Below are 20,544 nucleotides of genomic sequence, written 5' to 3' on the forward strand. Positions count from 1 at the left end.
CTAGTGTTGGCTGTATAATCTGTATGTAGTGAGTTCCCTCTAGTGGTGGCTGTATAGTCTGTATATAGTGAGCTCCCTCTAGTGGTGGTTGTATAATCTGTATATAGTGAGCTCTCTCTAGTGGTGGCTGTATAATCTGTATGTAGTGATCTCCCTCTAGTGGTGGCTGTATAATCTGTATGTAGTGAGCTCCCTCTAGTGGTGGCTGTATAATCTGTATGTAGTGAGCTCCCTCTAGTGGTGACTGTATAATCTGTATGTAGTGAGCTCCTTCTAGTGGTGGCTGTATAATCTGTATGTAGTGAGCTCCCTCTAGTGGTGACTGTGTAATCTGTATGTAGTGAGCTCCCTCTAGTGGTGGCTGTATAATCTGTATGTAGTGAGCTCCCTCTAGTGGTGGCTGTATAATCTGTATGTAGTGAGCTCCCTCTAGTGGTGGCTGTATAATCTGTATGTAGTGAGCTCCCTCTAGTGGTGGCTGCAGGTAAACATAATTTTATCATTTAACTCTATGGCTGGGTGAAAGGAAGCAGCATGAGTAAATAAGGAGGACCCATCAGCTCTCCTGACTTGTCTCTTTGGTAATGAATTGTCTTCCACATTAAATAACTGCCGGAGTTCCTTGCCGCTAGTGTGAAAGTACCCTTATTCCTACTTCAAGACTGTGAATGAAGTGCCACCTTAGTGTTACTAATTGGGGGGTGTTCCACCAGTCTGCCGCTATCCAGGGACACACCACCAATTGGTAACAGGTGGAATAAGAGAGGAATGGCACAACCTAACATTGTGGACATGACGGGAGAGGGGCCCCCATGGCAGCCGTGTGGTCTGCCCATGTGATGAGTATGCCGGTGCTGACAGCTACTGGTTTGTCTGCACAGTAAGGCCTCATTCACACTGTCCGTATTTATAAACCTGAAGCAGGAGCGATTCCTACAGATAAAAGTATATGTGAATGGGAAGATCTGTGTCTCCTGGTTTTGGTTTACAAATACTGATGCAAAATACTGACTGAATACTGAAGTTTGTTTTTTTTTGGGTGGGGTGGTCGGATTAGGGGGGTTACATTCTTATTCCACCCTCATTATAATCATTGTCCTCTCCAGGGACTGTACACGCTCTGTGGAGCTGGAGACCCCAAGTCACGCAATGGGATCGCCATCCATATTTACACCTGCAATGTGTCAATGATTGACAGGTAAGTGAACGCCCCCTCCTCCGCTCCATTACCGCCATGTCAGGCCAGGTTCACACTTTACATATTATTCATGTCTTCACGTGGGCGCTGGTGATCTTGGATCATGTTGGGGGAGAGAGATGACTTCCTGCTGATTTGTCACGGTTTTATCTCTTCCCTCTAGGTGCTTGTATAACTCTGATGGGGACTTTCTCATCGGTGAGTAACGCATGTCTGTCTGCTGGCGGTCACTGAAGGTGCCATAACTGCACGAGTCTGGGGGTGGTAACTTCTGGTGTCTGATGGTAGTAACTGGAGGTATCCGGGTGTGGTAACTGCAAATGTCAGGGTGTAGTAACTGCAGGTATCTGGTGGAGGCAACTGCAGGTATCTGGTGGTGGTAACTGCAGGTGTCTGGTGGTGGTAACTGCAGGTGTCTGGTGGTGGTAACTGCAGGAGTCTGGTGGTGGTAACTGCAGGTGTCTGGTGGTGGTAACTGCAGGTGTCTGGTGGTGGTAACCGCAGGAGTCTGGTGGTGGTAACTGCAGGAGTCTGGTGGTGGTAACTGCAGGAGTCTGGTGGTGGTAACTGCAGGAGTCTGGTGGTGGTAACCGCAGGTGTCTGGTGGTGGTAACCGCAGGAGTCTGGTGGTGGTAACTGCAGGTGTCTGGTGGTGGTAACTGCAGGTGTCTGGTGGTGGTAACTGCAGGTGTCTGGTGGTGGTAACCGCAGGAGTCTGGTGGTGGTAACTGCAGGTGTCTGGTGGTGGTAACCGCAGGAGTCTGGTGGTGGTAACCGCAGGTGTCTGGTGGTGGTAACCGCAGGAGTCTGGTGGTGGTAACCGCAGGAGTCTGGTGGTGGTAACTGCAGGAGTCTGGTGGTGGTAACTGCAGGAGTCTGGTGGTGGTAACTGCAGGAGTCTGGTGGTGGTAACTGCAGGAGTCTGGTGTAGTAACTGCAGGAGTCTGGTGGTGGTAACTGCAGGAGTCTGGTGGTGGTAACTGCAGGTGTCTGGTGGTGGTAACTGCAGGAGTCTGGTGGTGGTAACTGCAGGTGTCTGGTGGTGGTAACCGCAGGAGTCTGGTGGTGGTAACTGCAGGTGTCTGGTGGTGGTAACTGCAGGTGTCTGGTGGTGGTAACTGCAGGAGTCTGGTGGTGGTAACTGCAGGAGTCTGGTGGTGGTAACTGCAGGAGTCTGGTGGAGGCAACTGCAGGAGTCTGGTGGTGGTAACTGCAGGAGTCTGGTGGTGGTAACTGCAGGAGTCTGGTGGTGGTAACTGCAGGAGTCTGGTGGTGGTAACTGCAGGAGTCTGGTGGTGGTAACTGCAGGAGTCTGGTGGTGGTAACTGCAGGAGTCTGGTGGTGGTAACTGCAGGAGTCTGGTGGTGGTAACTGCAGGAGTCTGGTGGTGGTAACTGCAGGAGTCTGGTGGTGGTAACTGCAGGAGTCTGGTGGTGGTAACTGCAGGAGTCTGGTGGTGGTAACTGCAGGAGTCTGGTGGTGGTAACTGCAGGAGTCTGGTGTAGTAACTGCAGGAGTCTGGTGGTGGTAACTGCAGGAGTCTGGTGGTGGTAACTGCAGGAGTCTGGTGGTGGTAACTGCAGGAGTCAGGTGGTGGTAACTGCAGGAGTCCGGTGGTGGTAACTGCAGGAGTCCGGTGGTGGTAACTGCAGGAGTCCGGTGGTGGTAACTGCAGGAGTCTGGTGGTGGTAACTGCAGGAGTCTGGTGGTGGTAACTGCAGGAGTCTGGTGGTGGTAACTGCAGGAGTCTGGTGGTGGTAACTGCAGGTGTCTGGTGGTGGTAACTGCAGGTGTCTGGTGGTGGTAACCGCAGGAGTCTGGTGGTGGTAACCGCAGGTGTCTGGTGGTGGTAACCGCAGGTGTCTGGTGGTGGTAACTGCAGGAGTCTGGTGGTGGTAACTGCAGGAGTCTGGTGGTGGTAACTGCAGGAGTCTGGTGGTGGTAACTGCAGGAGTCTGGTGGTGGTAACTGCAGGAGTCTGGTGGTGGTAACTGCAGGAGTCTGGTGGTGGTAACTGCAGGAGTCTGGTGTAGTAACTGCAGGAGTCTGGTGGTGGTAACTGCAGGAGTCTGGTGGTGGTAACTGCAGGAGTCTGGTAATGATAACTGCAGAAGTCTGGTGGTGGTAACTGCAGGAGTCTGGTGGTGGTAACTGCAGGAGTCAGGTGGTGGTAACTGCAGGAGTCCGGTGGTGGTAACTGCAGGAGTCCGGTGGTGGTAACTGCAGGAGTCCGGTGGTGGTAACTGCAGGAGTCTGGTGGTGGTAACTGCAGGAGTCTGGTGGCGGTAACTGCAGGAGTCTGGTGGTGGTAACTGCAGGAGTCTGGTGGTGGTAACTGCAGGAGTCTGGTGGTGGTAACTGCAGGAGTCTGGTGGTGGTAACTGCAGGAGTCTGGTGGTGGTAACTGCAGGAGTCTGGTGGTGGTAACTGCAGGAGTCTGGTGGTGGTAACTGCAGGAGTCTGGTGGTGGTAACTGCAGGAGTCTGGTGGTGGTAACTGCAGGAGTCTGGTGGTGGTAACTGCAGGAGTCTGGTGGTGGTAACTGCAGGAGTCTGGTGTAGTAACTGCAGGAGTCTGGTGGTGGTAACTGCAGGAGTCTGGTGGTGGTAACTGCAGGAGTCTGGTAATGATAACTGCAGAAGTCTGGTGGTGGTAACTGCAGGAGTCTGGTGGTGGTAACTGCAGGAGTCAGGTGGTGGTAACTGCAGGAGTCCGGTGGTGGTAACTGCAGGAGTCCGGTGGTGGTAACTGCAGGAGTCCGGTGGTGGTAACTGCAGGAGTCTGGTGGTGGTAACTGCAGGAGTCTGGTGGTGGTAACTGCAGGTGTCTGGTGGTGGTAACTGCAGGTGTCTGGTGGTGGTAACCGCAGGAGTCTGGTGGTGGTAACCGCAGGTGTCTGGTGGTGGTAACCGCAGGTGTCTGGTGGTGGTAACTGCAGGAGTCTGGTGGTGGTAACTGCAGGAGTCTGGTGGTGGTAACTGCAGGAGTCTGGTGGTGGTAACTGCAGGAGTCTGGTGGTGGTAACTGCAGGAGTCTGGTGGTGGTAACTGCAGGAGTCTGGTGTAGTAACTGCAGGAGTCTGGTGGTGGTAACTGCAGGAGTCTGGTGGTGGTAACTGCAGGAGTCTGGTAATGATAACTGCAGAAGTCTGGTGGTGGTAACTGCAGGAGTCTGGTGGTGGTAACTGCAGGAGTCTGGTGGTGGTAACTGCAGGAGTCAGGTGGTGGTAACTGCAGGAGTCCGGTGGTGGTAACTGCAGGAGTCCGGTGGTGGTAACTGCAGGAGTCCGGTGGTGGTAACTGCAGGAGTCTGGTGGTGGTAACTGCAGGAGTCTGGTGGTGGTAACTGCAGGAGTCTGGTGGTGGTAACTGCAGGTGTCTGGTGGTGGTAACTGCAGGTGTCTGGTGGTGGTAACCGCAGGAGTCTGGTGGTGGTAACCGCAGGTGTCTGGTGGTGGTAACCGCAGGTGTCTGGTGGTGGTAACTGCAGGTGTCTGGTGGTGGTAACTGCAGGTGTCTGGTGGTGGTAACTGCAGGAGTCTGGTGGTGGTAACTGCAGGAGTCTGGTGGTGGTAACTGCAGGTGTCTGGTGGTGGTAACTGCAGGTGTCTGGTGGTGGTAACTGCAGGAGTCTGGTGGTGGTAACTGCAGGAGTCTGGTGGTGGTAACTGCAGGAGTCTGGTGGTGGTAACTGCAGGAGTCTGGTGGTGGTAACTGCAGGAGTCTGGTGGTGGTAACTGCAGGAGTCTGGTGGTGGTAACTGCAGGAGTCTGGTGGTGGTAACTGCAGGAGTCTGGTGGAGGCAACTGCAGGAGTCTGGTGGTGGTAACTGCAGGAGTCTGGTGGAGGCAACTGCAGGAGTCTGGTGGTGGTAACTGCAGGAGTCTGGTGGTGGTAACTGCAGGAGTCTGGTGGTGGTAACTGCAGGAGTCTGGTGGAGGTAACTGCGGGTGTCAGGGTAAGGTAACTGCGGGTGTCAGGGGGTGGTAACTGCAGGTATCTGGTGGAGGCAACTGCAGGTATCTGGTGGAGGTAATTGCACGTGTCATGGGTTGGTAATTGAAGGTGTCTGATTGTGGTAACTTCAGGAGTTTTCAGGTGGTAACTGCAGGTTTTTGGAGGTGGTAACACAGGTGTCTGGTAATGATAACTGCAGAAGTCCGGTGGTGGTAACTGCAGGAGTCCGGTGGTGATAACTGCAGAAGTCTGGTGGTGGTAACTGCAGGAGTCTGGTGGTGGTAACTGCAGGAGTCAGGTGGTGGTAACTGCAGGAGTCCGGTGGTGGTAACTGCAGGTGTCTGGTGGTGATAACTGCAGGTGTCTGGTGGTGGTAACTGCAGGTGTCTGGTGGTGGTAACTGCAGGTGTCTGGTGGTGGTAACTGCAGGAGTCTGGTGGTGGTAACTGCAGGAGTCTGGTGGTGGTAACTGCAGGAGTCTGGTGGTGGAAACTGCAGGAGTCTGGTGGTGGTAACTGCAGGAGTCTGGTGCTGGTAACTGCAGGAGTCTGGTGGTGGTAACTGCAGGAGTCTGGTGGTGGTAACTGCAGGTGTCTGGTGGTGGTAACTGCAGGTGTCTGGTGGTGGTAACTGCAGGAGTCTGGTGGTGGTAACTGCAGGAGTCTGGTGGTGGTAACTGCAGGAGTCTGGTGGTGGTAACTGCAGGAGTCTGGTGGTGGTAACTGCAGGAGTCTGGTGGTGGTAACTGCAGGTGTCTGGTGGTGGTAACTGCAGGAGTCTGGTGGAGGCAACTGCAGGAGTCTGGTGGTGGTAACTGCAGGAGTCTGGTGGTGGTAACTGCAGGAGTCTGGTGGCGGTAACTGCAGGAGTCTGGTGGTGGTAACTGCAGGAGTCTGGTGGTGGTAACTGCAGGAGTCTGGTGGTGGTAACTGCAGGAGTCTGGTGGTGGGAACTGCAGGTATCTGGTGGAGGCAACTGCAGGTGTCTGGTGGAGGCAACTGCAGGTGTCTGGTGGAGGCAACTGCAGGTATCTGGTGGAGGTAACTGCGGGTGTCAGGGTAAGGTAACTGCGGGTGTCAGGGGGTGGTAACTGCAGGTATCTGGTGGAGGCAACTGCAGGTATCTGGTGGAGGCAACTGCAGGTATCTGGTGGAGGTAATTGCACGTGTCAAGGGTTGGTAATTGAAGGTGTCTGATTGTGGTAACTTCAGGAGTTTTCAGGTGGTAACACAGGTGTCTGGTAATGATAACTGCAGAAGTCTGGTGGTGGTAACTGCAGGAGTCCAGTGGTGATAACTGCAGAAGTCTGGTGGTGGTAACTGCAGGAGTCTGGTGGTGGTAACTGCAGGAGTCAGGTGGTGGTAACTGCAGGAGTCTGGTGGTGATAACTGCAGGAGTCCGGTGGTGGTAACTGCAGGAGTCAGGTGGTGGTAACTGCAGGAGTCAGGTGGTGGTAACTGCAGGAGTCCGGTGGTGGTAACTGCAGGAGTCCGGTGGTGGTAACTGCAGGAGTCCGGTGGTGGTAACTGCAGGAGTCTGGTGGTGGTAACTGCAGGAGTCTGGTGGTGGTAACTGCAGGAGTCTGGTGGTGGTAACTGCAGGAGTCTGGTGGTGGTAACTGCAGGAGTCTGGTGGTGGTAACTGCAGGAGTCTGGTGGTGGTAACTGCAGGAGTCCGGTGGTGGTAACTGCAGGAGTCCGGTGGTGGTAACTGCAGGAGTCCGGTGGTGGTAACTGCAGGAGTCTGGTGGTGGTAACTGCAGGGGTCTGGTGGTGGTAACTGCAGGAGTCTGGTGGTGGTAACTGCAGGAGTCTGGGGTGGTAACTGCAGGTGTCTGGTGGTGGTAACTGCAGGAGTCTGGTGGTGGTAACTGCAGGTGTCTTAGGTTTTTTTTTTGTATTTTCTTCCCACAGTCCCACAACAAGGAAAACTCTTAATTCTGACTGAGTTTGGGAAGATATTGGTGGAACCAAATGAGATCTGTGTCCTTCAGGTGATGACGTCCTACGTGTATACAGCAATGTAAGATATTCATTATATGTAGCCATTATAATTCTGCCTCTTTCATGGATCTCTATTTTGCAGCAAGGGATGAGGTTCAGCGTTGAGGTCTTTGGTAACTCCAGAGGTTACATCCTGGAAGTATTTGGGGTCCACTTTGAGCTCCCTGACCTGGGACCAATAGGTAAGAGCCTGGGAGTTATATAAAGATGTGTGGACACAGGACATCCTTAATGTTACCCATGATAACTACAACTGGACTTGATTGCAGGAGCCAATGGCCTGGCTAACCCCCGGGATTTCCTGACCCCTGTGGCCTGGTATGAAGACAGGACAGTGGCCGGTGGTTACACGGTGATCAGCAAGTATCAGGGGAAGCTCTTCTCTGCAAAACAGGTCTTTCAGTTTATGCTGTGCTTTGTGTTTTAAGAGCCAGTAATATCCAAATAATGCTTCTTCATTGTGAAGAAATGTTCTGTAACTTTCTGATTTACATTTTGCTAACTATATGTATTTATCAATTACTAAGTAATGAGGTACAGTGATGGGGGCAACAACAACCCCAATCTAATATATAGGGCAGCCCTACTGAATAGACAGTAAGCAAGGACTCTATACCCAACAGGGATCTCTTTCCTTATTATCTTACTCAGCGCAATATGTTCCATCTTATATTATTAATCAGGCACCAGGATGGGTATGAACACAACCCCAACTATTAAAGCTGCTCTGTCACCAGGATCAACCCCACTAAACCAGGCTTGCTGCCTGGTAGGGCTCACCATGCTGATTAAAACAATTCAGTTATTTTGTCTTTATGCTAAACAGCTTCAGAGATATCTGAATTTGTATTTATATGCAAATGAGCAATTGGAGCATCAGGAGGCGGGGCTGAATCCTTTGAGCACTAATTTGTAACCCCCTGTGCTCTGCACTCACTCCCCTCCCTTTGATTGACAGGGCTAGACATGCTGAGGGCAGAGCTGTGTCCTAGCATCTACATATCATATACACTATGTACTATAGCTTCACCACACTGAGATCTGCTCAGAAAGCTCATCTACATATCATATACACTATGTACTATAGCTTCACCACACTCAGATCTGCTCAGAAAGCTCATCTACATATCATATACACTATGTACTATAGCTTCACCACACTCAGATCTGCTCAGAAAGCTCATCTACATATCATATACACTATGTACTATAGCTTCACCACACTCAGATCTGCTCAGAAAGCTCATCTACATATCATATACACTATGTACTATAGCTTCACCACACTCAGATCTGCTCAGAAAGCTCATCTACATATCATATACACTATGTACTATAGCTTCACCATACTGAGATCTGCTCAGAAAGCTCATCAACATATCATATACACTATGTACTATAGCTTCACCACATATAATTGCTTTATTCACATAATAAAAACACCATTAATATGTGTTAGCTTATAAGCATAGAAAAAACAAGCACCTCTATGTGGTAGTGCTGTAGCTTGGATTTGTAAGTAGAGATCCCCGGGTTTGAATCCTGGGACAGACTTCCAGGTTTTTTTCTTCAGAATTTTTTTTTTCTCCACATTTAACCCCTAATAAAAGTCTATATCATTATCATATTGAGAAAAAAATATGTTTTTTAGAAAGCTAATATATATTACTGGTTTCTTTATAATCATATATCAGGTTTTTAAGAAAACTCAATATATTAAGGCCTTTTATTGTTATATGATTATATATTAGTTGTTATAGTATAGACTTTTATTATAGGTTAAATGAGAGAGAATAAAAAGTTTATGCAGGTCTCTCCTGGGTCTTAGGATTTCTACATGTATGACAGACCACTTACCAATAAGCTATATCATCACTGTAACGGACCTCCTAGCACCCCGACCGGGTACCTCCGTTGATAGATGTTCCTTGTGCTTTCCGAGGACTCCAAGCACTCCACTTGACACCGTACGCACTGCAGACCCCACGACCCGCCGAAGCTTGGTTGAGGTCTCACCGTCTCCTACCCACCCTGGACCTACGACAAGGCTCCAGGCTCCAGTGGGTGAACCTCTCCTAAAACCAGAGAGCAGGAACAGCCCTTAAAAGAGCTAGTAGTTATAGCCAGGGGAGTATAGCAAATCTCCCAGCGTATAGCAATCACCAGCGTCGATCAGTTACCCAAACACCAGCCTCAACATGATGAAGGATAAAACAGGAACACTTTATTTGAACACACAAGCATTGATTTTATACACATTTTCCAACAAGGTTACCACCCACAGGGTTTTGTAAAAACAGCCAATAACCACGTACAATACACTCAGACACTGCCACACAAAATCCTCCCCTCTGTCCGTGATAGAATTACCTCACACTGGGTTGATGCAATCATCACAGTCAGACGAATACACAATATCCTCTGCACTGGAGACACCCGAGGAGCAATTCAATTATCTCTCAGGACAAAGGGGAATGGCCAATACACACGTGAGGACAATGGAACAGACATCACTTACTCAAACATACAATGTCCCACCCTTTACAATACACATAGACATTTAACACATTCCCAGACAGCTCAAGTCTGAGTGCATATTATTAGGTGAATGGCACTCAGACAACATGAATACAATAAAATGAGCTAACTGGGTACCCTCACATAACATACAATACAATTACACAGACAGATGGTTCTGTCACACATCTCAAAACCCCACATGTCCCCATATGGCTTGGATCTGAGCGCTCAGATGCCACAAACACAGTCAAATCGCCATGGGGTTTAAGTTTTGCATGGGCGGATGAGAGGGCCCATAATCCTGGGGCAAGAGGCTGGTAGCCAGGCCCCTCCAAAACCCAGTGGCGAGGTTGGTTTCGCCACAATCACCACATAGAGATACATGTTTTTCCCATGCTTATAAGCTAAGACATATCACTGGTGTCTTTATAATCATACATTGTGAATAAAGCAGTGATATGTAGATGAGCTTTCTGAGCAGATCTCAGTGTGGTAAAGCTATAGTACATAGTGTATATGATATGTAGATGAGCTTTCTGAGCAGATCTCAGTGTGGTGAAGCTATAGTACATAGTGTATATGATATGTAGATGAGCTTTCTGAGCAGATCTCAGTGTGGTGAAGCTATAGTACATAGTGTATATGATATGTAGATGCGAGGACAGAGCTCTGCCCTCAGCATGTCTTTCCTATACTTATAAGGTATCACATATTACTGGTGTCTGTATAATGATATATTGTGTCTGTGAATAAAGCAGTAGTGATATGTAGATGAGCTTTCTGAGCAGATCTCAGTGTGGTGAAGCTATAGTACATAGTGATATGATATGTAGATGCTGGGACACAGCTCTGCCCTCAGAATGTCTAGCCCTGTCAATCAAGGGGAGGGGGGAGTGTGCAGAGCACAGGGGGTGTTACAAAGCAGTGCTCAAATGATTCAGCCCCACCTCCTGGTGCTCCAAATTGCTAATTTGCATATGAATGAAATGCAGATTTCTCTGCAGCTATTCAGCATACAGACAAAAGAAAGGTATAGTTTTAATCAGAATGATCAACCCTACTATACAGTCATATTCTGGTTAAATAGGGTTGATCCTGGTGACAGAGCCGCTTTAGACTGAATTCACACATCTGTGGGACACGGTCCGTGAGATACAGGACTGGCATCCTGCTTAGTGCAGGAGCGCACAGCGTCATTGGTTGCTATGACACCGTGCGCTTTGTGCCGCCGCTGCTGTACAGTAATACACTTGTATAGATCATATAGAAACCAATGACGCTGTGTGCGCTCCTGAACTAAGCAGGATGCCAGTCCGATATCTCGCGGACCGCGTTCCACGGACATGTGAATTCAGCCTTAAACAAAGCTACCCAATGGACTGTAGCAAGGACATTAGGCACAGACTCCAAAAAATCAGTGGGACCATCCTACATAAGGACTATTTTTTTTTTTTACTCTATCACCTGTGTCATGCCGTGAACATTAATCAGGCACTGTGACGGGTACGCCAACAGCCCCAAAACTAACTTTTTCCAGGGAATGTATTTTTTATTTTCTTTTAGAATGAATTGGGCACCATAATGGGCACTTACACAACCACTGACATTGCGCACAACTCACAGATTGTCTTCCTCTCTCTTATCATTGTGATTCCTAATATTTTATTACTATGGTATTATATTTGATACGTAAATGGACATCTTCGTATAATGTATAGCGGTAGCTCGTACCTTTATTTTCTACAGGACTTTTCACCATTCAATGTGGTTGCCTGGCATGGGAACTATGCCCCCTATAAGTACAATCTGGACAACTTCATGGTCATTAACTGCGTTGCGTTTGACCACGCGGTGAGTTTTGGGGTAACATTATCATGCTGCGTTTTTTTCTCCAGCCAAAATTCTGGAACACTTGCCGGATTCTGCATTAATTCCCATTGAAATGTATTAATGCCGGATCCGGTACCAAGTGTTCAGGAAATTGCCGCATTGACGGATCCAGTTTAAAAATTTTAAAAATAAATAAATACCAGATCTGTTTTTTCCGGACGACACCGTTGAAGACCGATCCGGTATTTCAATGCATTTGTCAGACGGATCCACATCCAGATCCGGAAACAAATTATATCCGTTTGCATACGGATTTCCGGATCCGCTAGTGGGAAAGTACCCTTAGCGTGTTTCTCCAGAATGATGGCGTAAAATGCGCCAAAAAGAATGGCGTTTGGCTTTGTGCCAAATATATCAACTGTTTTCTCCAGAATTTTCACCATAAAGAATGCACCACGCCAGAAATGAGTTATAAATGTCAAAGTGGGCGGGGCTATCAAATTGGCGCATATTACGCCTCATTTATCATCCTCGGCAGAAATGGCTCAAATTGCTGTGAACGATTAAGTCGGCTTATGCGGTGTTTTGTGTAAAAAGTCGCCTTTATGAAAAGGAAACCAACTCGTCGTGGGAACAAGTGAGCGGCGAGTAACCAAACAGAAGGCGTTTATTACCGAATATAAAGGAGCTGAACGACCATTCAACAAAAACGTCGCAATTTACCACTGGAAATGTCGCCCATATGCTTCAAAGGTCGCAAGTGCGGTCTGGCAGGGTTGGCTGAAATGGCACATTTTGGTTTTAAAAAGTCGCATTTTAGTGCCATTGGTGTTAAACCGGCGCAAAATCGAGATAAATAGGCGAATAATCAAGTTCGTATTTTAAAAGTGGCGCGCACCTTTTGACATATGAGGTGAAACCAATTACCACTTCTGATTTGTAATTTTAGGTTTTTTTTATGCAAATTCCGCCATTATTGATAAATGTCCCCCTTTGTCTCCAGGACCCTTCCATCTTCACTGTGCTGACTGCTAAATCCCTCAGACCTGGGGTCGCTATTGCAGATTTTGTCATTTTCCCGCCCCGCTGGGGGGTGGCTGACCGCACCTTCCGCCCTCCCTATTACCACAGTAAGTGACCACGGGCCCGGGCTCTCCGGACGGGGATCGGCAAAGCGGGTGACCTAATGCAATGTGTCTTTGTGTCAGGGAACTGCATGAGCGAGTTCATGGGTCTGATCAAGGGTCACTATGAAGCCAAAGAAGGAGGGTTCCAGCCCGGGGGAGGAAGCCTGCACAGTGCAATGACCCCTCATGGGCCGGACCTTGACTGCTTCGAGAAGGCGAGCACTGCCACGCTGGCGCCAGAACGGGTGGCGGAAGGAACAATGGTATTAGCATCACCCTCTCTGTCTCTCTTCCAGTTGTTACAATGTATCAGTGTGGAGTCCAGGCTGTTTACCTAACAAAGAATTGTCTAGACCGGATGCAATTGTAACAAACCCTCAGCAGTGCGAGTAGGACTAGGCCTGCACTAGGGCTGGAGGACTATGGAACTGCTGCCATCCATCATGCAGGCGGCCATGTTTCCAGTGATGTCATTGGTCTGTAGGATATTCTATACATGTCATATCTGTCTTTTCCAGGCCTTCATGTTCGAGTCCTCCCTCAGCATGGCTGTGACCCGGTGGGGACTGGAGACCTGCAGACGCCTGGACAAAGAATACTACCGCTGCTGGGAGTCGCTGCGCAGCCACTTCACCCCCTCACAGCGCAGCAAGCCCTGATCCCCCGCAGAGCGTTACGCCCATCTATACCACCATCTGAGATCACGGCGGCTCCTGTCACCTGTGTCATCCACACAATAATAAATCTGACAAGTGTTCAAACGCATTGATGATTCTGAGGTTGTCAGGACTCCAGTCACTAAAAGAGCTGCAGTCACAATTCTGCTGTAACTTGATTTATACTGGAAAGCATTTCGCCTCTTGCTCACAGAACCCATACTGCACTGCGCACCGCTATACTGCACTGCGCGCCGCTAAACTGCACTGCGCACCGCTAAACTCCACTGCGCGCTGCTAAACTGCACTGCGCGCTGCTAAACTGCACTGCGCGCCGTTACACTGCACTCAGGCAGTGCACACTATGGGGCGATAAGGAATGACGGATGCAGCTCTGGATGTGACGGGAGTATCGGAGAAGCTGTAGCCTACCCCAAACTACAATTGTGTTAACTTCCTGATGAAATGTAACATAAGCTGTAGAAATTGATGGAGCAGAGCTGCAGTGTAAAACATGTGGGGAGGAGCTCAGCGACAGCTTGACATTATGGTAACACACGATGCATATTCCACACCACCTTAGGCTCCAACAGACGGTGCAGTGAAGCTGAAGGCACTGACGAGGGCTGCATCCTAAAGAGCGGTGTATATGTAATGCAGTATACGAGCTGTATATATACTGACTGCTTCTCCCCTGCAGTATACGAGCTGTATATATACTGACTGCTTCTCCCCTGCAGTATACGAGCTGTATATATACTGACTGCTTCTCCCCTGCAGTATACGAGCTGTATATATACTGACTGCTTCTCCCCTGCAGTATACGAGCTGTATATATACTGACTGCTTCTCCCCCGCAGTATACGAGCAGTATATATACTGACTGCTTCTCCCCTGCAGTATACGAGCTGTATATATACTGACTGCTTCTCCCCTGCAGTATACGAGCTGTATATATACTGACTGCCCCTCCCCTGCAGTATACGAGCTGTATATATACTGACTGCTTCTCCCCTGCAGTATACGAGCTGTATATATACTGACTGCCCCTCCCCTGCAGTATACGAGCTGTATATATACTGACTGCCCCTCCCCTGCAGTATACGAGCTGTATATATACTGACTGCCCCTCCCCCGCAGTATACGAGCTGTATATATACTGACTGCCCCTCCCCCGCAGTATACGAGCTGTATATATACTGACTGCCCCTCCCCTGCAGTATACGAGCTGTATATATACTGACTGCCCCTCCCCCGCAGTATACGAGCTGTATATATACTGACTGCCCCTCCCCTGCAGTATACGAGCTGTATATATACTGACTGCCCCTCCCCCGCAGTATACGAGCTGTATATATACTGACTGCCCCTCCCCTGCAGTATACGAGCTGTATATATACTGACTGCCCCTCCCCCGCAGTATACGAGCTGTATATATACTGACTGCTTCTCCCCCGCAGTATATATACTGACTGCCCCTCCCCTGCAGTATACGAGCTGTATATATACTGACTGCCCCTCCCCCGCAGTATACGAGCTGTATATATACTGACTGCTTCTCCCCCGCAGTATACGAGCAGTATATATACTGACTGCTTCTCCCCCGCAGTATACGAGCTGTATATATACTGACTGCTTCTCCCCTGCAGTATACGAGCTGTATATATACTGACTGCCCCTCCCCCGCAGTATACAAGCTGTATATATACTGACTGCTTCTCCCCCGCAGTATATATACTGACTGCCCCTCCCCTGCAGTATACGAGCTGTATATATACTGACTGCCCCTCCCCCGCAGTATACGAGCTGTATATATACTGACTGCTTCTCCCCTGCAGTATACGAGCTGTATATATACTGACTGCCCCTCCCCCGCAGTATACGAGCTGTATATATACTGACTGCTTCTCCCCCGCAGTATACGAGCTGTATATATACTGACTGCTTCTCCCCCGCAGTATACGAGCTGTATATATACTGACTGCCCCTCCCCTGCAGTATACGAGCTGTATATATACTGACTGCCCCTCCCCCGCAGTATACGAGCTGTATATATACTGACTGCTTCTCCCCCGCAGTATACGAGCTGTATATATACTGACTGCTTCTCCCCCGCAGTATACGAGCTGTATATATACTGACTGCTTCTCCCCTGCAGTATACGAGCTGTATATATACTGACTGCCCCTCCCCCGCAGTATACGAGCTGTATATATACTGACTGCTTCTCCCCCGCAGTATACGAGCTGTATATATACTGACTGCCCCTCCCCCGCAGTATACGAGCTGTATATATACTGACTGCTTCTCCCCTGCAGTATACGAGCTGTATATATACTGACTGCCCCTCCCCCGCAGTATACGAGCTGTATATATACTGACTGCTTCTCCCCCGCAGTATACGAGCTGTATATATACTGACTGCCCCTCCCCTGCAGTATACGAGCTGTATATATACTGACTGCCCCTCCCCTGCAGTATATGAGCTGTATATATACTGACTGCTTCTCCCCTGCAGTATACGAGCTGTATATATACTGACTGCCCCTCCCCTGCAGTATATGAGCTGTATATATACTGACTGCTTCTCCCCTGCAGTATACGAGCTGTATATATACTGACTGCTTCTCCCCTGCAGTATACGAGCTGTATATATACTGACTGCCCCTCCCCCGCAGTATACGAGCTGTATATATACTGACTGCCCCTCCCCCGCAGTATACGAGCTGTATATATACTGACTGCCCCTCCCCCGCAGTATACGAGCTGTATATATACTGACTGCTTCTCCCCTGCAGTATACGAGCTGTATATATACTGACTGCCCCTCCCCCGCAGTATACGAGCTGTATATATACTGACTGCTTCTCCCCCGCAGTATATATACTGACTGCCCCTCCCCTGCAGTATACGAGCTGTATATATACTGACTGCCCCTCCCCCGCAGTATACGAGCTGTATATATACTGACTGCTTCTCCCCCGCAGTATACGAGCTGTATATATACTGACTGCCCCTCCCCCGCAGTATACGAGCTGTATATATACTGACTGCTTCTCCCCCGCAGTATACGAGCTGTATATATACTGACTGCCCCTCCCCCGCAGTATACGAGCTGTATATATACTGACTGCTTCTCCCCCGCAGTATATATACTGACTGCCCCTCCCCTGCAGTATACGAGCTGTATATATACTGACTGCCCCTCCCCCGCAGTATACGAGCTGTATATATACTGACTGCTTCTCCCCTGCAGTATACGAGCTGTATATATACTGACTGCCCCTCCCCCGCAGTATACGAGCTGTATATATACTGACTGCCCCTCCCCCGCAGTATACGAGCTGTATATATACTGACTGCTTCTCCCCCGCAGTATACGAGCTGTATATATACTGACTGCCCCTCCCTTGCAGTATACGAGCTGTATATATACTGACTGCTTCTCCCCCGCAGTATACGAGCTGTATATATACTGACTGCTTCTCCCCCGCAGTATACGAGCTGTATATATACTGACTGCTTCTCCCCCGCAGTATACGAGCTGTATATATACTGACTGCCCCTCCCCCGCAGTATACGAGCTGTATATATACTGACTGCTTCTCCCCCGCAGTATATATACTGACTGCCCCTCCCCTGCAGTATACGAGCTGTATATATACTGACTGCCCCTCCCCCGCAGTATACGAGCTGTATATATACTGACTGCTTCTCCCCTGCAGTATACGAGCTGTATATATACTGACTGCCCCTCCCCCGCAGTATACGAGCTGTATATATACTGACTGCTTCTCCCCTGCAGTATACGAGCTGTATATATACTGACTGCCCCTCCCCCGCAGTATACGAGCTGTATATATACTGACTGCCTCTCCCCCGCAGTATACGAGCTGTATATATACTGACTGCTTCTCCCCCGCAGTATACGAGCTGTATATATACTGACTGCCCCTCCCCTGCAGTATACGAGCTGTATATATACTGACTGCTTCTCCCCCGCAGTATACGAGCTGTATATATACTGACTGCCCCTCCCCTGCAGTATACGAGCTGTATATATACTGACTGCCCCTCCCCCGCAGTATACGAGCTGTATATATACTGACTGCTTCTCCCCTGCAGTATACGAGCTGTATATATACTGACTGCCCCTCCCTTGCAGTATACGAGCTGTATATATACTGACTGCTTCTCCCCCGCAGTATACGAGCTGTATATATACTGACTGCTTCTCCCCCGCAGTATACGAGCTGTATATATACTGACTGCTTCTCCCCCGCAGTATACGAGCTGTATATATACTGACTGCCCCTCCCCTGCAGTATACGAGCTGTATATATACTGATTGCCCCTCCCCTGCAGTATACGAGCAGTATATATACTGACTGTTCCTCCCCCACAGTATATGAGCTGTATATATACACTGACTGCTCCTCCCCTTAGACAGCCCATCACACCTTAAATACCCACCGAGGGATATGTGTGCAGACAGCCTATCACACACCTTAAATACCCACCGAGGGATATGTGTGCAGACAGCCTATCACACCTTATATACCCACCGAGGGATATGTGTGCAGACAGCCTATCACACCCTTTATATACCCACCGAGGGAAATGTGTGCAGACAGCCTATCACACCTTATATACCCACCGAGGGATATGTGTGCGGACAGCCTATCACACCTCTTATATACCCACTGAGGGATATGTGTGCGGACAGCCTATCACACCTCTTATATACCCACCGAGGGATATGTGTGCAGACAGCCTATCACACCTTATATACCCACCGAGGGATATGTGTGCAGACAGCCTATCACACCTTATACACCCACCGAGGGAAATGTGTGCAGACAGCCTATCACACCTTATATACCCACCGAGGGATATGTGTGCAGACAGCCTATCACACCTTGTATACCCACCGAGGGATATGTGTGCAGACAGCCCATCACACCTTATATACCCACCGAGGGATATGTGTGCAGACAGCCTATCACACCTTATATACCCACTGAGGGATATGTGTGCAGACAGCCTATCACACCTTATATACCCACCGAGGGATATGTGTGCAGTCAGCGTATCACACATCCTATTTACCTACCGAGGGATATGTGTACAGACAGCCTATCACACACCTTATATACCCACCGAGGAATATGTGTGCAGACAGCCTATCACACACCTTATATACCCACCGAGGGATATGTGTGCAGACAGCCTATCACACCTTATATACCCACGAGGGATATGTGTGCAGACAGCCTATCACACCTTATATACCCCCCCCGAGGGATATGTGTGCAGACAGCCTATCACACCCCTTATATACCCACCGAGGGATATGTGTGCAGACAGCCTATCACACATCTTATTTACCTACCGAGGGATATGTGTACAGACAGCCCATCACACCTTATATACCCACCGAGGGATATGTGTGCAGACAGCCCATCACACCTTAAATACCCACCGAGGGATATGTGTGCAGACAGCCTATCACACCTTATATACCCACCGAGGGATATGTGTGCAGACAGCCTATCACATCTTATATACCCACCGATGGATATGTGTGCAGACAGCCTATCACATCTTATATACCCACCGAGGGATGTGTGCAGACAGCCTATCACATCCCTTATATACCCACTGAGGGATATGTGTGCAGACAGCCCATCACACACCTTATCTACCCACCGAGGGATATGTGTGCAGACAGCCTATCACACCTTATATACCCACCGAGGGATGTGTGCAGACAGCCTATCACACCCTTTATATACCCACCGAGGGAAATGTGTGCAGACAGCCTATCACACCTTATATACCCACCGAGGGATATGTGTGCGGACAGCCTATCACACCTCTTATATACCCACTGAGGGATATGTGTGCGGACAGCCTATCACACCTCTTATATACCCACCGAGGGATATGTGTGCAGACAGCCTATCACACCTTATATACCCACCGAGGGATATGTGTGCAGACAGCCTATCACACCCTTTATATACCCACCGAGGGAAATGTGTGCAGACAGCCTATCACACCTTATATACCCACCGAGGGATATGTGTGCAGACAGCCTATCACACCTTGTATACCCACCGAGGGATATGTGTGCAGACAGCCCATCACACCTTATATACCCACCGAGGGATATGTGTGCAGACAGCCTATCACACCTTATATACCCACTGAGGGATATGTGTGCAGACAGCCTATCACACCTTATATACCCACCGAGGGATATGTGTGCAGTCAGCGTATCACACATCTTATTTACCTACCGAGGGATATGTGTACAGACAGCCTATCACACACCTTATATACCCACCGAGGAATATGTGTGCAGACAGCCTATCACACACCTTATATACCCACCGAGGGATATGTGTGCAGACAGCCTATCACACCTTATATACCCACGAGGGATATGTGTGCAGACAGCCTATCACACCTTATATACCCCCCCCGAGGGATATGTGTGCAGACAGCCTATCACACACCTTAGATACCCACCGAGGGATATGTGTGCAGACAGCCTATCACACATCTTATTTACCTACCGAGGGATATGTGTACAGACAGCCCATCACACCTTATATACCCACCGAGGGATGTGTGCAGACAGCCTATCACACCTTATATACCCACCGAGGGATATGTGTGCAGACAGCCTATCACATCTTATATACCCACCGAGGGATATGTGTGCAGACAGCCTATCACACATCTTATTTACCTACCGAGGGATATGTGTACAGACAGCCCATCACACCTTATATACCCACCGAGGGATGTGTGCAGACAGCCTATCACACCTTATATACCCACCGAGGGATATGTGTGCAGACAGCCTATCACATCTTATATACCCACCGAGGGATATGTGTGCAGACAGCCTATCACATCTTATATACCCACCGAGGGATATGTGTGCAGACAGCCTATCACACACCTTATATACCCACCGAGGGATGTGTGCGGACAGCCAATCACACCCCTACATGTCGACTCAGCTGATCCTATAGGTTTTAAATGGGATTCAGGTCTGGAGAAAGTGCAGGCCGCTCCATGTGAGGTCCCCTGTCTCCAGCCGCCATTCCCTAATGATGGGACCTCTATGAGCTGGAGCATTGTCCTCCATGAAGATGACATTAGGCCGGTGTTGTTTCTGCAGAGACACGATGACTGGATTACTGATCTTCAGGTGGTCTGGGCTGTAACTGGACCATTCAC

General features: G+C 49.2%; 1 protein-coding gene across 1 annotated transcript; it reads left to right on the forward strand.

The window, feature by feature from the left end:
- Positions 1-845: 845 nt before the first annotated feature.
- Positions 846-13,396, forward strand: HGD (homogentisate 1,2-dioxygenase). The gene is made up of 10 exons (XM_040421718.1): positions 846-851; positions 1,107-1,198; positions 1,362-1,396; positions 7,068-7,147; positions 7,240-7,339; positions 7,427-7,551; positions 11,424-11,528; positions 12,511-12,637; positions 12,716-12,897; positions 13,153-13,396. Exons 1-10 carry the CDS (start codon positions 846-848, stop codon positions 13,291-13,293), a joined length of 993 nt encoding a protein of 330 aa, XP_040277652.1. The 3' UTR covers positions 13,294-13,396.
- Positions 13,397-20,544: the final 7,148 nt, after the last annotated feature.

The sequence above is a fragment of the Bufo bufo genome, chromosome 3 (genome assembly GCF_905171765.1).
Source record: "Bufo bufo chromosome 3, aBufBuf1.1, whole genome shotgun sequence".
Classification (NCBI taxonomy): domain Eukaryota; kingdom Metazoa; phylum Chordata; class Amphibia; order Anura; family Bufonidae; genus Bufo; species Bufo bufo.

Excerpts from the sequence above, each read along its gene's own strand:
- HGD (XM_040421718.1), top strand. Across the intron at positions 7,552-11,423 it reads AGCTCTTCTCTGCAAAACAG|GACTTTTCACCATTCAATGT; the intron begins GTCTTTCAGTTT and ends TATTTTCTACAG. Across the intron at positions 12,638-12,715 it reads CCGCCCTCCCTATTACCACA|GGAACTGCATGAGCGAGTTC; the intron begins GTAAGTGACCAC and ends TCTTTGTGTCAG.